This window comes from Olea europaea, unplaced genomic scaffold, assembly GCF_002742605.1.
Source record: "Olea europaea var. sylvestris unplaced genomic scaffold, O_europaea_v1 scaffold2906, whole genome shotgun sequence".
Taxonomy (NCBI): domain Eukaryota; kingdom Viridiplantae; phylum Streptophyta; class Magnoliopsida; order Lamiales; family Oleaceae; genus Olea; species Olea europaea.
In genome coordinates this window covers 17,635-43,144 of record NW_019247628.1, presented here as the reverse complement: position 1 = coordinate 43,144, position 25,510 = coordinate 17,635, and the positions used below count along the sequence as shown (strand labels likewise).

The 25,510-nt window shown below is 33.8% G+C and overlaps 3 protein-coding genes across 3 annotated transcripts; 1 reads left to right on the top strand and 2 right to left on the bottom strand.

The window, feature by feature from the left end:
- Nucleotides 1-1,767: 1,767 nt before the first annotated feature.
- LOC111384397 (superoxide dismutase [Cu-Zn] 2-like) lies at nucleotides 1,768-6,038 on the top strand. The gene is made up of 8 exons (XM_023008673.1): nucleotides 1,768-1,927; nucleotides 3,083-3,169; nucleotides 3,511-3,612; nucleotides 3,746-3,841; nucleotides 4,514-4,545; nucleotides 4,635-4,710; nucleotides 5,208-5,261; nucleotides 5,799-6,038. Exons 2-8 carry the CDS (start codon nucleotides 3,094-3,096, stop codon nucleotides 5,819-5,821), a joined length of 459 nt encoding a protein of 152 aa, XP_022864441.1. The 5' UTR covers nucleotides 1,768-1,927; nucleotides 3,083-3,093; the 3' UTR covers nucleotides 5,822-6,038.
- A 514-nt stretch (nucleotides 6,039-6,552) lies between these two features.
- LOC111384396 lies at nucleotides 6,553-15,877 on the bottom strand. The gene is made up of 10 exons (XM_023008671.1): nucleotides 15,760-15,877; nucleotides 15,522-15,617; nucleotides 13,612-14,016; nucleotides 10,057-10,174; nucleotides 8,527-8,824; nucleotides 7,938-8,010; nucleotides 7,746-7,836; nucleotides 7,495-7,574; nucleotides 7,059-7,240; nucleotides 6,553-6,977 (listed from the first exon to the last, which is right to left on the bottom strand). Exons 2-9 carry the CDS (start codon nucleotides 15,606-15,608, stop codon nucleotides 7,106-7,108), a joined length of 1,287 nt encoding a protein of 428 aa, XP_022864439.1. The 5' UTR covers nucleotides 15,609-15,617; nucleotides 15,760-15,877; the 3' UTR covers nucleotides 6,553-6,977; nucleotides 7,059-7,105.
- Nucleotides 15,878-17,223: 1,346 nt separating this feature from the next.
- Nucleotides 17,224-25,285, bottom strand: LOC111384398. Its single transcript, XM_023008674.1, has 7 exons — nucleotides 25,170-25,285; nucleotides 24,932-25,027; nucleotides 23,018-23,422; nucleotides 19,837-19,954; nucleotides 18,300-18,597; nucleotides 17,535-17,783; nucleotides 17,224-17,416 (listed from the first exon to the last, which is right to left on the bottom strand). The coding sequence occupies exons 2-7, from the start codon at nucleotides 25,016-25,018 to the stop codon at nucleotides 17,224-17,226; spliced, it is 1,350 nt and encodes a 449-aa protein (XP_022864442.1). The 5' UTR covers nucleotides 25,019-25,027; nucleotides 25,170-25,285.
- Between the last annotated feature and the right edge of the window lie 225 nt (nucleotides 25,286-25,510).

Here is a 25,510-nt window from a genome sequence, read left to right as displayed (position 1 = left end):
TCCCTTAGTTGCTCTGGGATCGTTGGATCGACCCCTAGATCAATGGCTGATGGTCTTTACTTATTAAATAGACCCTTTGCTTTGCCCTACAAGAAGGATCGTTATTTTTCTCTCTCTGTGAGTCGTCTTCTTTCTGGAACTTTCAAGGGCTTCTATCTTCGTGTTTTCAGCTTCTCTATGTGAGATTATTTGGGAATTTTATTTGTGATAATCAAGTCCTTGTGTGATTCTTCTTTGTGTGAGTGAATCGTTGTTCTTGTGGTTTGTCCATTTTGTGTTCCATTGAAGTAACTCTATGGTTTGGGATCTGTGAGGGCTCGTGGTTTGAGTTCGGTGTCTCGGTGATGTTTTTGGGGCTTTTGGTCTGGGCCTATGAAAGATTTACACTAGATGCTGTGGTTTAGGTTTTATGTAAAGTTCTTGTACATTTTGGTTGTATGGTTTTTAGATTATTGAATAATATATTCCTCCCTGTACACGACACAAACGATCATACATATATGGCCATTTTCCAACGAAGGTGGTAGCGACTACATACACTCCGACGATCAAATCAGTTGACGGTGAATATATATTCCGGTGGTAGCAATCCGCTGTGATCACTATATCGGGAGGAGAATATAAGTGCTTTTCTAATGGAGTAACCTTACCTTATTCCAGCTGGGTTCTTTGGTATTTATAGGGAGAAGGTTGGAAAAGGGCACCGTTAGATGTGAAATACGTGGACTTTTCTGACGATGCGAGGCGTCCGTTCATAGGCATCCATCAACCGTTTCCTAGGTGGGCGGGCATTTAATTTTTCTGATTAGGAGTTGACACTTGACAGAGACATCACATCCATCATTCATAGAGATATGGATACAGATTTGACCAAAAGATTCATTTGTGAAACTGGCAACAGAGAGGCACTTCTCCCACACGTACCTCCTTGGCCCAAATCACTTTGGACAGTGACACTTCGGATCATATCACCTCAGAGAAGCGACGCCTCCTCAGTTGGTCATTTGTACTTCATATGCCGAGGTGCTCTCTGGGGAGGCATAACAATTACCTACATTTTTTCTTGAAGTAAAGCAAGAAGTGGAACGGTTCAACTTGTCCCATTTAACATCCCCACATTAGATATGGTTAAAAAACAATTCAGGCTCAAATTTAAAAAAATAAAATAAAATAAAATTCATATTTTTCCTCAACAAACGAAACAAAGATCATTAAAATACTTTATTTTTTGAGAATTGAAGATTGATGGCAGACTTATTAGTAATATTTCTAAATTTAATGCCACCAAAATTGAATATAGACAAAGTTCATCTTCCATTTTTGACTTGAAGATTATTATTGTTGTTACTTGTACAGTTTATTATTTGATTTGGACTAAAAATGTTGCCAAGGACACATATTTGGACCGTTTACTACATTAGCAGAATTTAAAAAAGAATGAGTACCCACTTACCAATCCAATTTTAAAAAACAAAGTTAACACTATGTTTGGAGATAAGCTCACAAATTTTATTTATAAGTTTTATTGATAAAAACTTAAAATATATAAATGGCTTATTTTATAAGGTTTTCATTAACATTTAGTGCTTGTTTGGTAGAGAGTTTGGTAATAGATTTTTTGATCGTTAAAGATAAAATAAGTTTTATATGTGAGAGAAAAATTTAAAAATAACGATTGAAATAGTGAAATAATAATAAAAAAATTGATTTTAATTAATTTAAAATCTGTACCAAAACTTTAAGTGTATTAAACTGAGTAGGTGGAACAGAAGTGACACGCGCATCGTTGATCATAGATTGGTCCAAAAAAAAGGGGGAAGGGATAATGTACCACTCCTTAAATTGCATATTCACTGGGAAATTGCAATTTCATTTTAACAATCGTTTATCTCTCTCTCTCTAGTCTGTACAAAAGGGGTACTCTGAGGTACACAATCAAATCCATTTTCACCTTGTTTTTGAGATAAGAATGTATACGATCTAGTTATTTTTTTACATTTATTTGCATCACTGAATCTTCTTTTTTTTTTTTTTATACGATCTAGTTATTTTTTACATTCATTTGCATCACTGAATCAATTTTTTTTTTTTTTTTGAGTCATTAGTTTAGATTATATGCTATAAAATGTTGTGTTTCCGATTCATTAGCTTATATTACTTTTGAACTCGCTTTAGAGTAATCTTAAGCCACTTAATTTCTTGTGGGTTTGCTTATTATTGATGTTTAAAATCCCTTAACACATACTTGCTCTCTATAAACGCTTATATTTGTAATTTTTTTTTTTTTTTTTTTTTCGGTGCCTTTTATGATGTACTTAGATTCTGGGTTTTCTGTTTGATTTGTGACGGGTAAAGGTTATTGTGAACTTTTGCTTCTTAGTTTAATTTCAAACTTGTTTTCTCATTGGTAAGTGGGTTAGTTAGTTTAAAAGTGGTTTTTTCTTAATTCAATCGGTGATGGGGTTTTCTTATTTTTGCCCTAAAAGAAGAGTTTGAGAACTTGAAAAAAGAAGAGATTGAGAGCTTGAAGGACGTGAATTCTCTTTATTTGCCTGTTGTATTTTACTTATTAATCACTGTATCTACTTTAATTCTATCACTTTTTCCAGGATTTGAATTTTTTTCAGCCTTTATTTTTGGTCAAATTTGTATGTATGTAAAATTAACGTTTAAATTTACTGTAATATCTGGATTCGAGGTTATGAGTTCATTTTTTGTGGGACTTTTTTTTTTTTTCCCCCTTCACAAAATGAACTTTTTTGTAGCACTAACATTGGATAAAATTGATCCTATTTTGTGTATCTAACTTTGTTGCATGAACCAGCATAACCAAAAGAGAGTTGTTTGATATGAAATAAGTTGCTATCAACTAGTGGGGATTTTTGATAGGAAAACTATTTGATAAGATATTCATAGTGGTAATGAATCTTTGGCGATTGAAAAATTGGATTGATGTTAGTAGTAATAGTCTTTTTATTAAAAAGAGGAGATTCAAGTAATCATATTTTATCAGGTACTTTCTTTTAAGTTGTTTTTCTATGCATAATTGACTGATAAATTTGTTCTGTCATAATTTTTGTAGAACACATAATCATGGTGAAGGCCGTCGCAGTCCTCAAAAGCAGTGAGGGTGTCAATGGCACCGTCTACTTCACCCAAGAAGGAGATGGTAGTTTTTCATTGTCCTTACGAATGCTTGTTATGTTGGATTGGACAATATTCAGGGAATAAAAACAAGTTAAAATCTTGTTTGACACAATGCAATATAGTTATGTATGGCAATCTGATTTTCGCTAAGACTGGGGAACCCTTCTCCCATATATGGCCTCATTAAAAAAACTGAGGCAAGATTTTTTCTTACTCAAAACATAAAAAGGGAGAACTAGAATCCACTGGGAAAACAAGGTTTTTTTTTGCTGTCACTAAATAAAATCGAGTTATGCATACCAATTACAACTTATGAATTTATGCTGTTGATCACACTTTGTAATTGTTCACTTAATGCTTCAGGTCCAACTACTGTTACTGGAAACATTTCTGGCCTTAAGCCTGGACTTCATGGCTTTCATGTCCATGCCCTCGGTGACACCACCAATGGTTGTATGTCAACCGGTAATTTGCCTACATTATCTGATTATCTTTGTTATATAGTTTAACAACTAGTTGACTCCAAAAGGTGAAAGGTTGTACAAAATCTAGCAATTGAAATTGCTACCTCTAATATTCCAGTACTTTCAATATGCAGGACCTCATTTCAATCCTGTTGGCAAAGAGCATGGTGCACCTGGAGATGAGAACCGCCATGCCGGTGATCTTGGTAACATCACAGTTGGAGAAGATGGTACATACTATTGCTCTTGTGACTAGAAAATTTTGCATACTATTGTTATTATGTCCTGCATTGAAGTAATAATTCCATTACTTATAAACTTAAGAATTTAGTTCCTACAATCATAAACTTGGAAGTGACCTTTTGCTTCCAAAGATGTTATAATATGTTACTTTTTTCTTTCATTCATGTGAAAAAGTTAGTTATTTTTTAGAGTAACTCTCACCTTCCTCTCAAATAAGCTATACTTATTTCGAACCTTGACCAATAATTTTAAACTGACTTGTACTTATGAGCATGTTTACTTATTAGACTTATATGAGTATGTTTACTTATTAGTGAACCTTTTAAGCTTGGCTAAACATGCTCGTTGTTTATTCAGTTAAAGCTAATTATGCTGTTGTGTTCACTGCTGTTCATTCTTCCCCTCTATGTACATTGATGACCCCGTTAAATTTTTGTAGTATTGAAAAATTTATTTTGAAAACTTTCAAACGATATTATTAAGGAAAATAAGAGGCCATCACATATTTTTAGTAAGAGAATTTGAGCATTATAATGTTTAATCCTCAAGGGTTCAGTTTAATGTAAATAAACAAAAAGATTGCAGGTATTGTGCTATGTGCATTACCAAATACATCCATGATTTGTGACTTATCATTTTTCCATCATTTTAATATTCAGGCACTGCTGCTATCAACGTTGTTGATAAGCAGGTAATTTATTATTTTACCACTGCTTCTGCTTATAATATGTGTTTTTCTCCAACTAGTATCTTTTCTTAAATGCATGTCTTGGTTTGCAGATACCTCTTACAGGACCACATTCTATAATTGGAAGAGCCGTAGTTGTCCATGCAGATCCTGATGATCTTGGAAAGGGTGGGTATCTTCTATATTCTAATTACTGAATTTTCTATGCATAACCTTGAATAGAAAGCTGCTTACACGTGCTGTCGAGGAGAATGGGATGGTTGCCTCTCTCTTGCATGTGTGGGGAGGGTAGGGGAAGGGGGATTTAGAAGAATGCAAAAACTGATACCTATTGTCATTGCACACCTGTCATGGCTAATTAGTCATTTCCCTATATTATAGTTGAATCTACTGGGATGAACTTGACGAAATATCTTGAGGTGATCGAATCTCTTCACTAGTAATATACAAGCTGTTCATCCTGAAACTTAAGGAACAATCTTTTCTTCTATTTTCTCAAACCCGTTGGTTGTTTGGGTGAGTCAAGGAGCACATTTTGAAAAGACCATAAGTGTTAGTGTCCTCGTTTCTTATATACAATTGTGTCTTCTGACATCATCCTTGTTTGAACTTCTCATTTATGTTTTCGTATGGCAGTGGTTTACGAGTTATCTCTGTTGTTTCAGGTGGTCATGAACTGAGCAAGAGCACTGGAAATGCTGGTGGAAGAGTTGCTTGTGGTAGGTAACATTTATTTATTTTTGCCATTGAACTATGTTGCGGCTTAAATATTTGCATTCATAGTGTTGAAAATATTTTTATTATAGTTTTAGTCTTCTAGATGAACTACTTTGTGTCATAGTATTGGCTAGCTGAGTTTATAATAACTAAGAACCAAATCGAGCATGTTGGTTAATTGTAAAGAAAAGGTGGAAGTGCTTAAAGCTAACTTTAGCCAAACATATGTCAAGCTTAAGAGTTACTGAATCAACTTTTTGCCAGACATCGGTTGAACTTTGCCTGAAGTTACTTTTTTGGGAGATAGTACAAAATTTACTTTTCTAGAGGTCTTTACGTCAATGCACTTGGTGATTACCTGGAAACTGAATGATTTTTTCGATGCTGAAATATTAGCAAAGCTCAATTTTTGAAATTATAGATTGACTTTTACCCCGGAACAAGTCTACATCTTTAGTTAACAGCTGAATAATGTGAACATAGAGTTAAGCAGCTACCTCGTCTCCCTGATAACATGTGCTTTTCTGAATCTTGTGCAGGTATCATTGGCCTTCAGGCTTGATAATTTGTGGTGCACTCTCCTTTTTTCGTGATTTGTCCTGCATTGCAGAAAGACTATCGTCAGTAGCTACTTGGATAGTTTTTAATTAAGATTGTTTGTAGGGACGAGTTTTTTTTATTGTAATATGAAAGTCAAAGTTCTATTTTGTGATTGAGCAACATATGGATATTTGTATCAATATGATACCAGGAAATAAAATTGAAGTGTGCTCGAATTATAATGGTCCATTTGTTAATTTTTTGGCTACCTTTCCCTTGGTTCATCACCTGGGAAAAATCGAATGTGATCATAGTTTATACACAAATGGATCAAACATTTAGAAAGCGGTTCTTCTCCATGTACCCTCCTTTACGACACGTGGACAAGACTTCCAAAGAGGTGACAGAGTGTACCATAACTTGTCTCTATAGGTTGTTTGCCTTTCATCTATCGGATTTGAATCTTCAAGAATCCCCGATGCATTGTAAAGAATTTTCCTGCTTTGCCAGTACACTGCTCGTGGGAGCTCCTTTTGTGTTCTACATTTTACTTGCACTCCTTGTTGGTCGTGGATGTGTAAGATAGGCAAACACAATTTCAAAATGACAATTCAGTGTTTCATGCATTGTTACAAATCCGTAATAGAAGATAATATTCCGATCCCTTTCCATATCTGTTTGTTTCGAGCCAACCTCCAAGAAGCATCATTCACTTTGTATGAAATTTGACTCTCTTCAAGCAGGATTTTTTACTTACTTTCACAAGAATGACCACTTTGTAATAGAACTTGGAAAATGTGAATTATACACTTTTTACCCATATGTCAAGACTGGCACAAGGGTGGCAATATTGCCCCCACCAAATTTTGCTACAGAAAGAGGACTGCACCATGCACTGTCTACATTTACTAAGATTCGTGGAACATGGCAACTCTACAAGCAGCCAAAAGGCAAAAAGCAATACATCTTTGCGATTCAAATCATGAGAAAATAACAACTCCCGCTACTGATAATATTACTAATAATATCAATAATGTAGTCTTGATTAGCTGGCTGAGTACCCGAGGCCATCACCGTGCAACTGTCAGCAAGATCTCTTCATAATAGCATGACAATCATCGATGACTCCTTTCATCGATGAGTGGATTTGAAACTTCCACTTTAGCCCTTGGATGATTCTTAAAAAATGACATTAGATAAAGCTTGTTAAATATGCATCCCAAGTTCTATATCTTTGAAGTCGGGCAACTAATACTTACTGCTATCAGTGCACATGTGACCAATCTCATCTATCTCAGGTATACAATCATACTAGGTTAGAGTTTTCAGCAACTCGAACCCGCCAGGAAAAGTAACGAATATACAACGAGTTGAGACTCATAGCCACTCCCAATCCTAAGACTGCTGATAGGAGGATTGCATAAACAGGTGGCAAGTGAAGCTGAAACACCAAACCAAATGGGAATAGGTTCAATAAAGCAATCACGATCAGATAAAGGCTAAGCTCAAAACATGTACCTCAGAAGACAAACATTGCCAGGCAGCTCGAGAGATACTCGAGTAATGAAAAAAAAATAACAGAATAAAATGGAAGATCATTTGATTGTTCAAATGGAAGTAATTTGTTTACTATAGAAATTAAGACAGAGTAAGTGAGAAAAAAATTTATTCAGGTAGTAGTTAGAAGCAAATCACCATTGAATAGAAAAGATGGAGAATCACAGCCACAAGTGCAAACTGAAGAGCTGCGTAAGTCCATACGTACTCTTTAATAGCTGCATAGAAACAAACTCATCGTAAGACAAATAGCTGAAGTGTGAATCACTTTAAATTTTCATGTTTGTCACAATAGTCCGGACAGTACTGTATGGATTAAAGAAAAAAATCAAGCTAATCATGTCTGAGCAATATTGTCGAGTAAATATTTATCAGAAGTTATGTCATACCTAAGATGACTGCAAAAATAGAGGCTACAAGAGCTATGGTAAAAGAGAACGGTGCAGCAACTATAAGTGCCTGATTTTTCATCTCACCAATCTGCAAATGAAAGGACACACATAAAACACCAAAGTTGTCAGAAACTGTAAGCATTTAAAAACTGAAACAAGTTACCAGCGTTCCATTGCCTGATAACTTACCAGTAGCTGCTCAAGGAAGAAGAAATAGCAAATTGTGCTTATCAAGACGAGCACCACAAAGTCTTGCCAAGCACTGAAAAACATACCAAAACTATATTTGTAAGTTCAATTTAAACACCTGAAGAAAGAAACAAAAAGAGATACAAGAAAGAGCCATGAGAGTTGAAACACAAAAATTCACGAGCACTATCAGATTTCTATTCTATTCTTGAACTGATATTTCAATTCTCCATGACAGCAGCGATTCGATTGTCAAGACTGACTGTAGATGACCCAGAAATGAAATGAGTTCAAGAGAACAACTTTTGACCAATGTTCCCCTTGTTACATGATCAAGGAATGATAACTACAGAGAATAAACTACAATCCAAAATAAAATTTTCAGCTTCCAAGGGCATGTGCTAAAGGTTGAACCAGTGATTTTTTGCACTCTTCTTTTTATTTTTGATTGGATCAATGACCAATACATTTGTAGACAGTGCACACAGAGAAAAGGCTTAACGAAGAATTGAGCACAGTTCAAAAGAAAAATCAATAAATTCGGATGGAGAGAGAGAGATTTAGAAAAAAAATAAAAAATAACGATCACCTTGTCGCATTCAGACCCTGTTGGTTCTGCTCCCTGTTATCTCTTTGAGTATTTGGCACCCGAAGCAAAGTCACCGGTAAATTTGAAACTTCTTTACCACATACGTCACATAATTTGTTTCCTTTTATGCTAAACCATTTGATTGCACAATTTTCATGAACGAGTCGGAGTGCACCTTTACAGCAGCACTCCATCTTGAGTGTATTTCTTTCGTCACAGGTATCGAAACAGATCCTGCAGATAGCTTCTTCTTCAGGAATCTCTTGATCCTCGTGGACAGGATCAGGAGTAATTTGATCTAATTTTCCACAAAGCAAATGTAAAAAGATATAATTTACAAAATCCAATTATTCAGAATTATAACAGGCTATTTTAGACTTATATCCAGTTATCATATCATTTACAAGACAATTATATTGGTTTGCAGACTAAAAGAATGTTTTTCTAAGCTTAAAAAGTTCAGTTATAAGTAAAGGCTCATTTGCCCGGGCTCTTGGAAAGCCAAAAGCTGCTTCTGAGATTCAATAGTAGCTATTGTGTCTGTTTGAATAATTGTTTGGAAGCACTTTCTTGGTTAGAAGAGCTTTAAAAGCAACTTGATCCAATGCATCTTTCTCAAGAGTTCATCTACAAAAAAACAAAAGCAGAATCCCTGCCAAGGATGCCCTATACAAGTTTGTTTTAACGTAAATCTACTTTTATCGGTCAAGTTGGTCAAAGTATACATTTTTCTGTAAATAACTTATTAAGATTCACTCTCAGAAAAGTACTTTTGCTTACTGGAAAGTAAGAAGAGATTAAGTTATCCAACAATGCCCTTGTTTGAGCCCCATTTTGGAGGAAAATGTATTTTGGAATAGTGTTTTTTTGGAGAATGTGGTGAAAAAATAAGAAAATGTTTTCGGTTACGTGTAAAATTATATTTATTGGAGAATATGTGATGAAAATGAGTTTTGAAAAAATTAGTTTTTGATAAAATGGGGCTCAAACAAGGGCTATGGTTTACATTTCCATATAAAATGCAAGTCTAGGAAACATGCTCAATCCAACGTATCAAAACTTTCAAAAACCTTGTCTTAACTTCCGTTTGGTGTGGATTAAAATTTTGATAAAATGCTAAGTCAAAGTCAACCATTAATTTAAACCATACATTTCATGAGACTCACAACTTTTATCAACTTCTTAACTGCACATTTCATTTACTTTTTATCAAAATCTACTAAATATATGATTTTTTAACTACAATAAACAGGGGTGTGCACTCTTAAAGCCTCCTATGTATATTTTGTTCCTAGAGGCTAGATATATTTTCCTTTATTATTGTTGTTATACAATATGAAGTATGACTAATAACTAGCATGGGCTTTTATCATTCAGATATTTTTTTCTGAGTGGAATTAGGGAAACGCCAATTAGGATAATGAAGCGATTCAGCCAAGTTACAGAGTATTTTCCATAAAGATTTGATTGGTGATCAAAGAAAGCTCAAAGAGGAAATTAGATCACCAGATACATATGCAAGTGACATACCACTGTCAGCGTCTGGATCCTGATTTTCACGGGTAGCAAAAGATGATGACCTTACAATAACAATATTCCTCCCAGGTACTGAGAGGGACCTCGAAACAGTAGCTTGCGAAGCACTTATCTGCAACAAATATATGCAATAGTACATTACTATGCTTCTGTCTGAGACTTCATTTTGTGTTAAAAAATGAGTTCTGTAATAGTATTTTTTTTGGAGAAGGTTTAGTTAAAAAGTTCGTAAAAGTTTTGGGTTCAAGTGTGAAATTATTTTATTGAGAGAATATGTGGTTGAAAATGAATTTGTGAAAAATGAGATTTTAGACAATGGGGCTCAAATGGGGGACTATATCTCATCTTCTCTGTGTCTTGCACTTTGCTATGGCTCCTCATATGGTGCATCTCTATACATATATAACTAATAATTTCCCCATCTCTGTTTACTACCACAAACTATGAATTTAAGCAGGTATGGGGGCGGGGGATGTATTATACAAATATATTATTAGGTAATTAGCTTCTAGATTTGAGGATCTGATGATGCCGTGATAGAACTGATTCAAACTAATCATAAAGATGGCACGGATAGATAAAATCTTTACTACAACTGTGATGTCCCGAAGCAATTTCATAAAAATGACCAATAATGAACACATAGACAGGTGAGAAGAGAGCTATGAAAATTATTATCCTCAGAAATCATCAATAATAGAATCATATTACCGGTAAACACCACATAAGAACGAAAGGGAAGTTTTTGATCGAAAACAACAGAATAACGTTTAGGGTATATACTAATGACCTAATTAGCACAAGCAGTTTTGTTATTTCGTCACAGAAAACACGCCATATTCACCTTATCATGGAACTATTTCTCAATATTTCGGAGGATATTTATTTAATTTATTAGTAAATCCTAAATTGTACCCAATTTTTTCCCTCATTTGCTAATTGTTCCAAAATTTGCTAATACCACCAGGATATTTTAGCTTGATCAAGGATTTTTATCTAACTTTGATACAGAAGAAATACAAAAACAAAACCAGTTTGGACAACTTGGTTACTGTATAGAGTAATCTCAAGATCTTATTTAAACAAGATCAGCCCAAGTGTTTACTAACAAAGTCAACATGTAGAAAGCACAAATCGATAAATACGATTAGCGACTAAAGGAAAAATTATTCAGGAAGTTCCTGCTTCGAGCATAGGATCAGAAGTACTAATAAGAAATTCATTAAACGAGTGAAATAGATATGGAGTCACTAAAAGGAACTAGGCAAATAAATCAAATAGAAAAATAAAGATGAATACAAAAATATCAACTTTTTCCATGTTCAGCATTAAATTCAAAAGTATGGTTAAGCATAGGCGCATAGCATACACATGCTGCAGAATTACAAAGTTCATGATACCAGTCTTTTAAAAAATAGTAGTCATTGTGAACGTGTGTTGCATGTTGTTCTGATATTTTTTATGAAGTCTTATATAATGCTATTTTTTTATGTTGGGTCAATAATGAGAATGAGCAATCTAAGCCCTTGTTTGATCCCCATTATTTTCAAAATACATTTTTCTCTCCCTTTTTTTTAACTACATTCTTCAATAAAATATTATTACACGCAAATCCAAAACTTTTATCTACTATTCCAAAATACATTTTTCAATAAAAATGGAGCTCAAACAGGCTCTAAACATATAATCAAACAATTTATTTTTTTTAAATGTAATCAGAATTGCAGAAACAATAACTTAAAGATTAATTCATAGTCTAGAATTTGAGAAACATTTGATTGGAAAGACTAAGAATCATTAAAATTGATTTGAGAAACATTTGATTGGGAAAGACAGAATTATTAAATTGATTTCGTCTAGTAATAAAGCTGGTTCAACCACTTTACACTTGTCTTATAATGACATAACTAAAGATCCACATGCTTAATGAAAAGGTCAGATCCACGTGCTTAATGAATAAGGTTCAGAATATTTGATTCAATTCAAAATAGTCAACTATCAAGCATAATTATCCAACTCCTGAAAACCATGATCTGACACCACTTGGACTCTTAAGTTTCTACTTTCTACTCTATCATTTTTAGCTTCCTTCTGCCTAGCCAAAGCTTAGAATATAGTAGTCTTGCTTCCTTACAGTTTATTTGTACTCTGCTTAGCTTTTTACCTAACACAGTCAATCCTCCATTCATTCCAACATAGTTTCGACTGAATACCAATTTTCAACTTTCATCAGAAAGGAGATCAGGTAAAGCATATATATCAGAACATTTTATTTATTATGATGTCCAAAACTAATAGAAATGAAGGTAGCTAAAAGGTGAAATCCATTAAAGTTTTGAAGTTGACGATTGAATACTCAAAACTCAACTCCTCGATAGCTTTCTACTATGATGCACCGACACGGACACGTGTGTCCGACACGATACGTATCGGATACGTCGACTCGTGATTTTTCAAAAAAGTACCGACACGACACGTCGTCGACACGTTCATTAAATTTTTAAAATTCTTCATTTATATAGTTTAAATTTAGTCTTATACTTATTATTGATTCTTTTTTGTTAAAATCTTTTAAATATAAGTACTTATTTGTTATTTATTAAAAACTTTGAGTTAAAAATATATAATAGTTATATTAAAAAAGGAAAATGATTATTGTAGAGTGTCCGAAGAGTGTCGGTATCGACACGTATCCGACACGTGTCGGACACGGACACGCTACCCTAATTAGAGTGTCTGTGCTACATAGGCTTTCTATATGCAATTAGTCAAAGTATAAATCCAGTTTCTATCATTTAATTATTTTAATTAGATGGGAATAGCAGATTAAAAAATATATATACATAAAGGCATAAAATTAAAATATCAGTGACAGTACATTTCTAGTTCTAATGGAATAAATAAAGAAATACTTTATGGGAACCATTACAGGGAAAAAGAATTGTAGCGAAAAAAAATAAAAATAAAGTATATACCGTAAAAAGACATTAAAAAGAGGAAGATGGTGTTGAATAAAGGGATATTGTTTTTTTCTAGAGTTACTTGGTTACTCTGCCTAGGATGTTTGGATGGTAAAGAATTGCATGATTTTTGGGATCAAGAATTCTCAACTTGGAATTGGGGCACATGCATGTGTGATAGAGGGAGAGGGAGGTTTGGGTTTTGATTCTCTTTCATGATACCTCCCTATATCAATTGAACTTGTATAAATCGTGAAGATGCAAATAGGCAATTCAACTGACATATGTATCAATGAATCTATTAAGTATGTGAATATTGGGTTTAATGATGCTGATAATTTTGAATGGAGATAAAGGGGAGAAATCAATGAATAAATTAATAATATAATCAATGAATAAGTTAATAGCTCAAAAGAGTATTACTGAAATAGTCAAAATATCACTTGGATAATATTGTTCAAAAAATGATATCATGTCATGTGATAATATACTATAGATTTGAATCAGACTTCTACGCGAGAATATATAGCATCCAAAATGAGAGATATAATTGCTAGTAATTAAAGTTGGAGTTTAGGCACTAAATTACGTGTGACTTTTGCCTTTCGCTTAGAGTCCTTGCTGATGTAGGTGTAATAACTTGAGGTGACAGAACTGCTGCATGAGTGACAGGAAGGGAAGTACACCTTTTCCAATTAAATTTGGGCATGAGATTGGCAAAAAGGGGGCTTTCAGCCTTAGGATCTGAACTCAGGAGAGAGCTTCTTTCGCCATCTGATGCAGTGGTCCTCTTCTTAAAGCTTAGAGCCCGAAGAAAGCCTCCACCTGAAGAATTTCCATTTACGACACTTGGAGACTGGAGTAAACCTTTGCCGCTACGGCTGCTCCCAAAACCCCCGGGCCTTGGAGGTATTTGAAGGGTTAGATCTGAACTTTTTGCAATTCGGCTCGAATTCATAATCATATTCCTGGACTCCCTATTTTGAGAATCAACCTACATGCCGTGAACAATTTGTTGCCAACATAAGATTCACAATGAGCAGCGTGGTAAATAAACTAGATAACAGAATTAACATTAGAGCTTTAAAAGAAAAATCTGACCCACATAGTGGTAACAATAAGCATCTAATCGAAAATTTTAAAATAGTAATTGTGCTGTCTGGTCTCTATCAGTCAAGCGACAAGAAGGATGAAGTGCAAAAGGATCTAATGGGACACTGTATTAATTATAAGATAAACAAAACGTATTCAAATGTAGTGTTACCTTTTGATAGTTTCCCATTTTCACGGAATTTGAAAATGGACTTGGATAAGTTGTCAAGTTCAAGCAGTTTATTAAGATGCGAAAGATCTTTAAGCAGGTTGAGATGTTCATTATTTTTTCTCACGGCAAAGGTGAGGTATAATTTTGATTTGTCCAATTTAGTGAACAGCTTGGTTTTAACATGTGATTAAGAAACATGTGGAATCAACAAACTTTAAATAATGTTAGAACATCATAAGGCGAGTCAAGGAAGAAAAAGACGAGGTCCACAATTATTTGTTCATAACACAAAGATTATTAACATAAATGCACTCATAAAAGTCACTAGTATCAAATGTGAAATTTAGATTCGTGTGAGAAATTTACCTTTTTTAGAATACTACTTTATTTATGTCAAATTAAAGTTTATGAATCATACATACAACTGAGCGACTAATACTGAATATCAACAAGGAGAATGCACGTACTTTTAACAAAAAAAATATATACTTAATGTAACACGACTGCAAAAACTCTAAAACACGTGCATAGAAACAAAAGTATCACCAGTACAAACATGAAATATGGTTTCTTTTGGCTTTTCTTTTTGACAAAGCATATATAATTTGATTAAAAGAAAAAGTCATTGTCCCCAATAAATTTGTAGTCTGCTACATGAAACATATACCTCCACTCCATTCAGTTTAGTACTAGATCCCAACTTTTCACCAAAATCCAGGATCCATATGGTGCAGTAGGCTATGCCACCAAAATTTGCATAAGCATGTATACTTAGATTGATCAGAATTAGTAAATTTAGTGGAAACTCCTTCAAACATGGAAAGAATTTACTAACACGATATAAAATCTCATTATATCATGCATCACCAATCATACACATAAAACAACCATCAAATGAATTATGCTACTAAATCATCAACCAAGAAAAAGTAAAATCCATACTATCACCCACCTGCACAACATGTCCATAATCTCCATCTTTGTTGATGTTTTCTTTATTTGAGATTAAAAAAAAAATGAAGGTATGCAATTGCAATGCAGAACAATTTATCAAACAAAAGAGGACGGGTCCTTCAAACATACAATATTTTTTTCACTCATAGTAGCACAAAAAATTGTTCAAGTTAAAAATGTCAGCAGCAAAGAACCCATCTTTCCGCAAACTCAGCTCAAAATCACAATTTTCAGAGAAATTTCATTCAAAAAGACCATAGAACCTCAATAAATATTCTAACCTGTGATGATGATGTCGAGGATGAGTCCATAGGTTTATCCTCTGATATGGCATTATCCACCGCATCTTCTGTTCTGGGTTTTTCCATTTCTTTATTCTAAATCAAAAATCCAAACAAAAAATCAAATAATTCACAAAACCAAACCCAGAATAAGATTTAATCATCCAAAGAAAATGCTAAATTTATCTTCTATAAAAGCAAGACTACGGAAAGTGAGGGTTTTCTTCTTGATTTTTACTTGGAAGATAAACGGAAGGTCAGGTCAGGTGACGTGACGTGGTTTGGCCCCACGTCACGTTGCTGTTCCCTTGCCGCTTATGCGTGTAATCCTGAATTTCGCGCTGTAAGGTGTTTTTTTGTTACAAAGAAAAGATTAGGCCCCATTTTATGATAATGAAAATGAGTGAAATAATGTTTTTTTGAAAAAATAAGTGGTTAAAAAAGAAAGAAAAAATTTCGATTTACGTGTAAATTATTTTATAAAAGATTGTGTGATTGAAAATAAGAAAGAGAAAAATAAAATGTAATGAAATAAAAAATAATGGGGGCCAAACATGGGCTAGACTATTCACCAACCTTTCCTATCATTTTGCATTATTGCTTTCTTAAGAAGAATTCCACAATAATGCCAATACATAGTTGGACCTACAAGTCCTTCAATTAGTTGGGAGTAAACTTGTAGGAAATTGCCTCATTCAGTTGGAGAGGAAAAATAATACTCTCCTTCTTTCATAAATTTTTAAATAAACCTCAATTTTCGTAATAATTCTAATATACTCTTGTTCTTGTCATTCTTATTTTCTATCTTCATTGTGCATCACCTTCTCCCTGTTTGACTGTCCAACTTTTTAGTTTTACCACTTCATACTCGCATAATCTCTTTTCAACGAGATGTTACGATTTCACAATCAATAATGACATGGGTTAAATCACTTTGATCGAAGAATAATGTTAGAAACAATGCCAAAATCCTAGGTGATGGGAAATGATTGAATAAAAAGTATGATTGTGTTTTAAACAGTCTAATAATAGACTGTCATGTAATATTATATTAATTATTCTGACATTATAGCATGATTCGAATGACTTGATACCCTAACTAATCCATTTTCTTGCACTACATTCACTTTCACTCTGTCCCTTTTTTTTCCCCCCCTTGTCAATACAACTATAATACTCAATTTGCATATCAAAATGTGTGGGGAATCAATTGCTTTAGGAACAATTTGGTTTTGATAAATACGCAGTCTGTAAAAGGAAGAAGAAATGCAAAGTGAAAGCCTTGAAAATGGGGATAGGTTTGTGTAAAAAATGTTGAAGAAAAATTGGTCTTTATTGATTGAAAACCCGATTTTTCTAAAAATAAATAAAATGTAATAAAAAAAATATAAAGAGAGGGCCAATGGGCTCTTCTTATTTAATTATTTTTTGTGAAAATTACATTCCACCATACTCTAAAAGATCAATATTCTGAAATCAGGTGAATGTTTCATTATTTAAAAATCAGATATTTAATACTTAAATATTAAATTTTATTATACAAATTTCATCACAAATCCTAATTAATTTCCCCCCTCCTCTGTCTCTATGCTTATCTCTTCTCTCATGAAGACGTCACCATTGTGAAGACACCACTACTGCTGCGATTGTTGCGAAGATGCTCACAACCGCGCTCAAGACGCTACCATAGAGAGGCGTCACTCTAAAGCAGCATTGCCGCTGCTGTAGCCCGGATGGTTGGTGGTGACATATCTGTGCAGTTGTGGGGATGCTGGTGGATTTGGTAGTTGCTATGAGGTGGTGGGTTGTGATCGCTGCGAAGACACTCACAACCGCACTCAAGACCCCACAACTGAAAGGCGTCACTCTGAAGCAACAGTGCTTTTGCAAAGACACTGTTGCAGCTCAATTGAGTAGTGGTGACGGATATGCATGATTGTGGTGATGAGGGTGGATCTAGAGGTTGCAGTGCGATTCGATGGTGGTACAAGTGGTTGATTTAGTAAGGATTGCTTTTGGTTGTTGGAGTGATGGTGGTAGCCGCTTCCATATTTTGGTGGTGGCGATCGTGGTAGTAGTTGAGTTGGTAATGGTGAGATGTTGGTGACGACGGGTCTGTCGGAAGGTGGTGGAACTGGCGTAACAATGTGGTGATGGTTCTGACAGCGTTCCATTGCCTGATAACTTACCAGTAGCTGCTCAAGGAAGAAGAAATAGCAAATTGTGCTTATCAAGACGAGCACCACAAAGTCTTGCCAAGCACTGAAAAACATGCCAAAACTATTTTTGTAAGTTCAATTTAAACACCTGAAGAAAGAAACAAAAAGAGATAAAAGAAAGAGACATGAGAGTTGAAACACAAAAATTCACGAGCACTATCAGATTTCTATTCTATTCTTGAACTGATATTTCAATTCTCCATGACAGCAGCGATTCGATTATCAAGACTGACTGTAGATGACCCAGAAATGAAATGAGTTCAAGAGAACAACTTTTGACCAATGTTCCCCTTGTTACATGATCTAGGAATGAAAACTACAGAGAATAAACTACAATCCAAAATAAAATTTTCAGCTTCCAAGGGCATGTGCTAAAGGTTGAACCAGTGATTTTTTGCACTCTTCTTTTTATTTTTGATTGGATCAATGACCAATACATTTGTAGACAGTGCACACAGAGAAAAGGCTTAACGAAGAATTGAGCACAGTTCAAAAGAAAAATCAATAAATTCGGATGGAGAGAGAGAGATTTAGAAAAAAAATAAAAAATAACGATCACCTTGTCGCATTCAGACCCTGTTGGTTCTGCTCCCTGTTATCTCTTTGAGTATTTGGCACCCGAAGCAAAGTCACCGGTAAATTTGAAACTTCTTTACCACATACGTCACATAATTTGTTTCCTTTTATGCTAAACCATTTGATTGCACAATTTTCATGAACGAGTCGGAGTGCACCTTTACAGCAGCACTCCATCTTGAGTGTATTTCTTTCGTCACAGGTATCGAAACAGATCCTGCAGATAGCTTCTTCTTCAGGAATCTCTTGATCCTCGTGGACAGGATCAGGAGTAATTTGATCTAATTTTCCACAAAGCAAATGTAAAAAGATATAATTTACAAAATCCAATTATTCAGAATTATAACAGGCTATTTTAGACTTATATCCAGTTATCATATCATTTACAAGACAATTATATTGGTTTGCAGACTAAAAGCATGTTTTTCTAAGCTTAAAAAGTTCAGTTATAAGTAAAGGCTCATTTGCCCGGGCTCTTGGAAAGCCAAAAGCTGCTTCTGAGATTCAATAGTAGCTATTGTGTCTGTTTGAATAATTGTTTGGAAGCACTTTCTTGGTTAGAAGAGCTTTAAAAGCAACTTGATCCAATGCATCTTTCTCAAGAGTTCATCTACAAAAAAACAAAAGCAGAATCCCTGCCAAGGATGCCCTATACAAGTTTGTTTTAACGTAAATCTACTTTTATCGGTCAAGTTGGTCAAAGTATACATTTTTCTGTAAATAACTTATTAAGATTCACTCTCAGAAAAGTACTTTTGCTTACTGGAAAGTAAGAAGAGATTAAGTTATCCAACAATGCCCTTGTTTGAGCCCCATTTTGGAGGAAAATGTATTTTGGAATAGTGTTTTTTTGGAGAATGTGGTGAAAAAATAAGAAAATGTTTTCGGTTACGTGTAAAATTATATTTATTGGAGAATATGTGATGAAAATGAGTTTTGAAAAAATGAGTTTTTGATAAAATGGGGCTCAAACAAGGGCTATGGTTTACATTTCCATATAAAATGCAAGTCTAGGAAACATGCTCAATCCAACGTATCAAAACTTTCAAAAACCTTGTCTTAACTTCCGTTTGGTGTGGATTAAAATTTTGATAAAATGCTAAGTCAAAGTCAACCATTAATCTAAACCATACATTTCATGAGACTCACAACTTTTATCAACTTCTTAACTGCACATTTCATTTACTTTTTAAAATCTACTAAATATATGATTTTTTAACTACAACAAACAGGGGTACAATAAACAGGGGTGTGCACTCTTAAAGCCTCCTATGTATATTTTGTTCCTAGAGGCTAGATATATTTTCCTTTATTATTATTGTTATACAATATGAAGTATGACTAATAACTAGCATGGGCTTTTATCATTCAGATATTTTTTTCTGAGTTAGGGAAACGCCAATTAGGATAATGAAGCGATTCAGCCAAGTTACAGAGTATTTTCCATAAAGATTTGATTGGTGATCAAAGAAAGCTCAAAGAGGAAATTAGATCACCAGATACATATGCAAGTGACATACCACTGTCAGCGTCTGGATCCTGATTTTCACGGGTAGCAAAAGATGATGACCTTACAATAACAATATTCCTCCCAGGTACTGAGAGGGACCTCGAAACAGTAGCTTGCGAAGCACTTATCTGCAACAAATATATGCAATAGTACATTACTATGCTTTTGTCTGAGACTTCATTTTGTGTTAAAAAATGAGTTCTGTAATAGTATTTTTTTTGGAGAAGGTTTAGTTAAAAAGTTGGTAAAAGTTTTGGGTTCAAGTGTGAAATTATTTTATTGAGAGAATATGTGGTTGAAAATGAATTTGTGAAAAATGAGATTTTAGACAATGGGGCTCAAATGGGGGACTATATCTCATCTTCTCTGTGTCTTGCACTTTGCTATGGCTCCTCGTATGGTGCATCTCTATACATATATAACTAATAATTTCCCCATCTCTGTTTACTACCACAAACTATGAATTTAAGCAGGTATGGGGGCGGGGGATGTATTATACAAATATATTATTAGGTAATTAGCTTCTAGATTTGAGGATCTGATGATGCCGTGATAGAACTGATTCAAACTAGTCATAAAGATGGCACGGATAGATAAAATCTTTACTACAACTGTGATGTCCCGAAGCAATTTCATAAAAATGACCAATAATGAACACATAGACAGGTGAGAAGAGAGCTATGAAAATTATTATCCTCAGAAATCATCAATAATAGAATCATATTACCAGTAAACACCACATAAGAACGAAAGGGAAGTTTTTGATCGAAAACAACAGAATAATGTTTAGGGTATATACTAATGACCTAATTAGCACAAGCAGTTTTGTTATTTCGTCACAGAAAACACGCCATATTCACCTTATCATGGAACTATTTCTCAATATTTCGGAGGATATTTATTTAATTTATTAGTAAATCCTAAATTGTACCCAATTTTTTCCCTCATTTGCTAATTGTTCCAAAATTTGCTAATACCACCAGGATATTTTAGCTTGATCAAGGATTTTTATCTAACTTTGATACAGAAGAAATACAAAAACAAAACCAGTTTGGACAACTTGGTTACTGTATAGAGTAATCTCAAGATCTTATTTAAACAAGATCAGCCCAAGTGTTTACTAACGAAGTCAACATGTAGAAAGCACAAATCGATAAATACGATTAGCGACTAAAGGAAAAATTATTCAGGAAGTTCCTGCTTCGAGCATAGGATCAGAAGTACTAATAAGAAATTCATTAAACGAGTGAAATAGATATGGAGTCACTAAAAGGAACTAGGCAAATAAATCAAATAGAAAAATAAAGATGAATACAAAAATATCAACTTTTTCCATGTTCAGCATTAAATTCAAAAGTATGGTTAAGCATAGGCGCATAGCATACACATGCTGCAGAATTACAATGTTCATGATACCAGTCTTTTAAAAAATAGTAGTCATTGTGAACGTGTGTTGCATGTTGTTCTGATATTTTTTATAGTCTTATATAATGCTATTTTTTTATGTTGGGTCAATAATGAGAATGAGCAATCTAAGCCCTTGTTTGATCCCCATTATTTTCAAAATACATTTTTCTCTCCCTTTTTTTTAACTACATTCTTCAATAAAATATTATTACACGCAAATCCAAAACTTTTATCTACTATTCCAAAATACATTTTTCAATAAAAATGGAGCTCAAACAGGCTCTAAACATATAATCAAACAATTTATTTTTTTTAAATGTAATTAGAATTGCAGAAACAATAACTTAAAGATTAATTCATAGTCTAGAATTTGAGAAACATTTGATTGGAAAGACTAAGAATCATTAAAATTGATTTGAGAAACATTTGATTGGGAAAGACAGAATTATTAAATTGATTTCGTCTAGTAATAAAGCTGGTTCAACCACTTTACACTTGTCTTATAATGACATAACTAAAGATCCACATGCTTAATGAAAAGGTCAGATCCACGTGCTTAATGAATAAGGTTCAGAATATTTGATTCAATTCAAAATAGTCAACTATCAAGCATAATTATCCAACTCCTGAAAACCATGATCTGACACCATTTGGACTTTTAAGTTTCTACTTTCTACTCTATCATTGTTAGCTTCCTTCTGCCTAGCCAAAGCTTAGAATATTGTAGTCTTGCTTCCTTACAGTTTATTTGTACTCTGCTTAGCTTTTTACCTAACACAGTCAATCCTCCATTCATTCCAACATAGTTTCAACTGAATACCAATTTTAAACTTTCATCAGAAAGGAGATCAGGTAAAGCATATATATCAGAACATTTTATTTATTATGATGTCCAAAACTAATAGAAATGAAGGTAGCTAAAAGGTGAAATCCATTAAAGTTTTGAAGTTGACGATTGAATACTCAAAACTCAACTCCTCGATAGCTTTCTATATGCAATTAGTCAAAGTATAAATCCAGTTTCTATCATTTAATTATTTTAATTAGATGGGAATAGCAGATTAAAAAATATATATACATAAAGGCATAAAATTAAAATATCAGTGACAGTACATTTCTAGTTCTAATGGAATAAATAAAGAAATACTTTATGGGAACCATTACAGGGAAAAAGAATTGTAGCGAAAAAAAATAAAAATAAAGTATATACCGTAAAAAGACATTAAAGAGAGGAAGATGGTGTTGAATAAAGGGATATTGTTTTTTTCTAGAGTTACTTGGTTACTCTGCCTAGGATGTTTGGATGGTAAAGAATTGCATGATTTTTGGGATCAAGAATTCTCAACTTGGAATTGGGGCACATGCATGTGTGATAGAGGGAGAGGGAGGTTTGGGTTTTGATTCTCTTTCATGATACCTCCCTATATCAATTGAACTTGTATAAATCGTGAAGATGCAAATAGGCAATTCAACTGACATATGTATCAATGAATCTATTAAGTATGTGAATATTGGGTTTAATGATGCTGATAATTTTGAATGGAGATAAAGGGGAGAAATCAATGAATAAATTAATAATATAATCAATGAATAAGTTAATAGCTCAAAAGAGTATTACTGAAATAGTCAAAATATCACTTGGATATTATTGTTCAAAAAATGATATCATGTCATGTGATAATATACTATAGATTTGAATCAGACTTCTACGCGAGAATATATAGCATCCAAAATGAGAGATATAATTGCTAGTAATTAAAGTTGGAGTTTAGGCACTAAATTACGTGTGACTTTTGCCGTTCGCTTAGAGTCCTTGCTGATGTAGGTGTAATAACTTGAGGTGACAGAACTGCTGCATGAGTGACAGGAAGGGAAGTACACCTTTTCCAATTAAATTTGGGCATGAGATTGGCAAAAAGGGGGCTTTCAGCCTTAGGATCTGAACTCAGGAGAGAGCTTCTTTCGCCATCTGATGCAGTGGCCCTCTTCTTAAAGCTTAGAGCCCGAAGAAAGCCTCCACTTGAAGAATTTCCATTTACGACACTTGGAGACTGGAGTAAACCTTTGCCACTACGGCTGCTCCCAAAACCCCCGGGCCTTGGAGGTATTTGAAGGGTTAGATCTGAACTTTTTGCAATTCGGCTCGAATTCATAATCATATTCCTGGACTCCCTATTTTGAGAATCAACCTACATGCCGTGAACAATTTGTTGCCAACATAAGATTCACAATGAGCAGCATGGTAAATAAACTAGATAACAGAATTAACATTAGAGCTTTAAAAGAAAAATCTGACCCACATAGTGGTAACAATAAGCATCTAATCGAAAATTTTAAAATAGTAATTGTGCTGTCTGGTCTCTATCAGTCAAGAGACAAGAAGGATGAAGTGCAAAAGGATCTAATGGGACACTGTATTAATTATAAGATAAACAAAACGTATTCAAATGTAGTGTTACCTTTTGATAGTTTCCCATTTTCACGGAATTTGAAAATGGACTTGGATAAGTTGTCAAGTTCAAGCAGTATATTAAGATGCGAAAGATCTCTAAGCAGGTTGAGATGTTCATTATTTTTTCTCACGGCAAAGGTGAGGTATAATTTTGATTTGTCCAATTTAGTGAACAACTTGGTTTTAACACGTGATTAAGAAACACGTGGAATCAACAAACTTTAAATAATGTTAGAACATCATAAGGCGAGTCGAGGAACAAAAAGACGGGGTCCACAATTATTTGTTCATAACACAAAGATTATTAACATAAATGCACTCATAAAAGTCACTAGTATCAAATGTGAAATTTAGATTCGTGTGAGAAATTTACCTTTTTTAGAATACTACTTTATTTATGTCAAATTAAAGTTTATGAATCATACATACAACTGAGCGACTAATACTAAATATCAACAAGGAGAATGCACGTACTTTTAACAAAAAAAATATATACTTAATGTAACACAACTGCAAAAACTCTAAAACACGTGCATAGAAACAAAAGTATCACCAGTACAAACATGAAATATGGTTTCTTTTGGCTTTTCTTTTTGACAAAGCATATATAATTTGATTAAAAGAAAAAGTCATTGTCCCCAATAAATTTGTAGTCTGCTACATGAAACATATACCTCCACTCCATTCAGTTTAGTACTAAATCCCAACTTTTCACCAAAATCCAGGATCCATATGTTGCAGTAGGCTATGCCACCAAAATTTGCATAAGCATGTATGCTTAGATTGATCAGAATTAGTAAATTTAGTGGAAACTCCTTCAAACATGGAAAGAATTTACTAACACGAAATAAAATCTCATTATATCATGCATCACCAATCATACACATAAAACAACCATCAAATGAATTATGCTACTAAATCATCAACCAAGAAAAAGTAAAATCCATACTATCACCCACCTGCACAACATGTCCATTATCTCCATCTTTGTTGATGTTTTCTTTATTTGAGATTAAAAAAAAAAAAAATGAAGGTATGCAATTGCAATGCAGAACAATTTATCAAACAAAAGAGGACGGGTCCTTCAAACATACAATATTTTTTTCACTCATAGTATCACAAAAAATTGTTCAAGTTAAAAATGTCAGCAGCAAAGAACCCATCTTTCCGCAAACTCAGCTCAAAATCACAATTTTCAGAGAAATTTCATTCAAAAAGACCATAGAACCTCAATAAATATTCTAACCTGTGATGATGATGTCGAGGATGAGTCCATAGGTTTATCCTCTGATATGGCATTATCCACCGCATCTTCTGTTCTGGGTTTTTCCATTTCTTTATTCTAAATCAAAAATCCAAACAAAAAATCAAACAATTCACAAAACCAAACCCAGAATAAGATTTAATCATCCAAAGAAAATGCTAAATTTATCTTCTATAAAAGCAAGACTACGGAAAGTGAGGGATTTCTTCTTGATTTTTACTTGGAAGATAAACGGAAGGTCTGGTCAGGTGACGTGACGTGGTTTGGCCCCACGTCACGTTGCTGTTCCCTTGCCGCTTATGCGTGTAATCCTGAATTTCGCGCTGTAAGGTGTTTTTTTGTTACAAAGAAAAGATTAGGCCCCATTTTATGATAATGAAAATGAGTGAAATAATGTTTTTTTGAAAAAATAAGTGGTTAAAATAGAAAGAAAAAATTTCGATTTACGTGTAAATTATTTTATAAAAGATTGTGTGATTTAAAATAAGAAAGAGAAAAATAAAATGTAATGAAATAAAAAATAATGGGGGCCAAACATGGGCTAGACTATTCACCAACCTT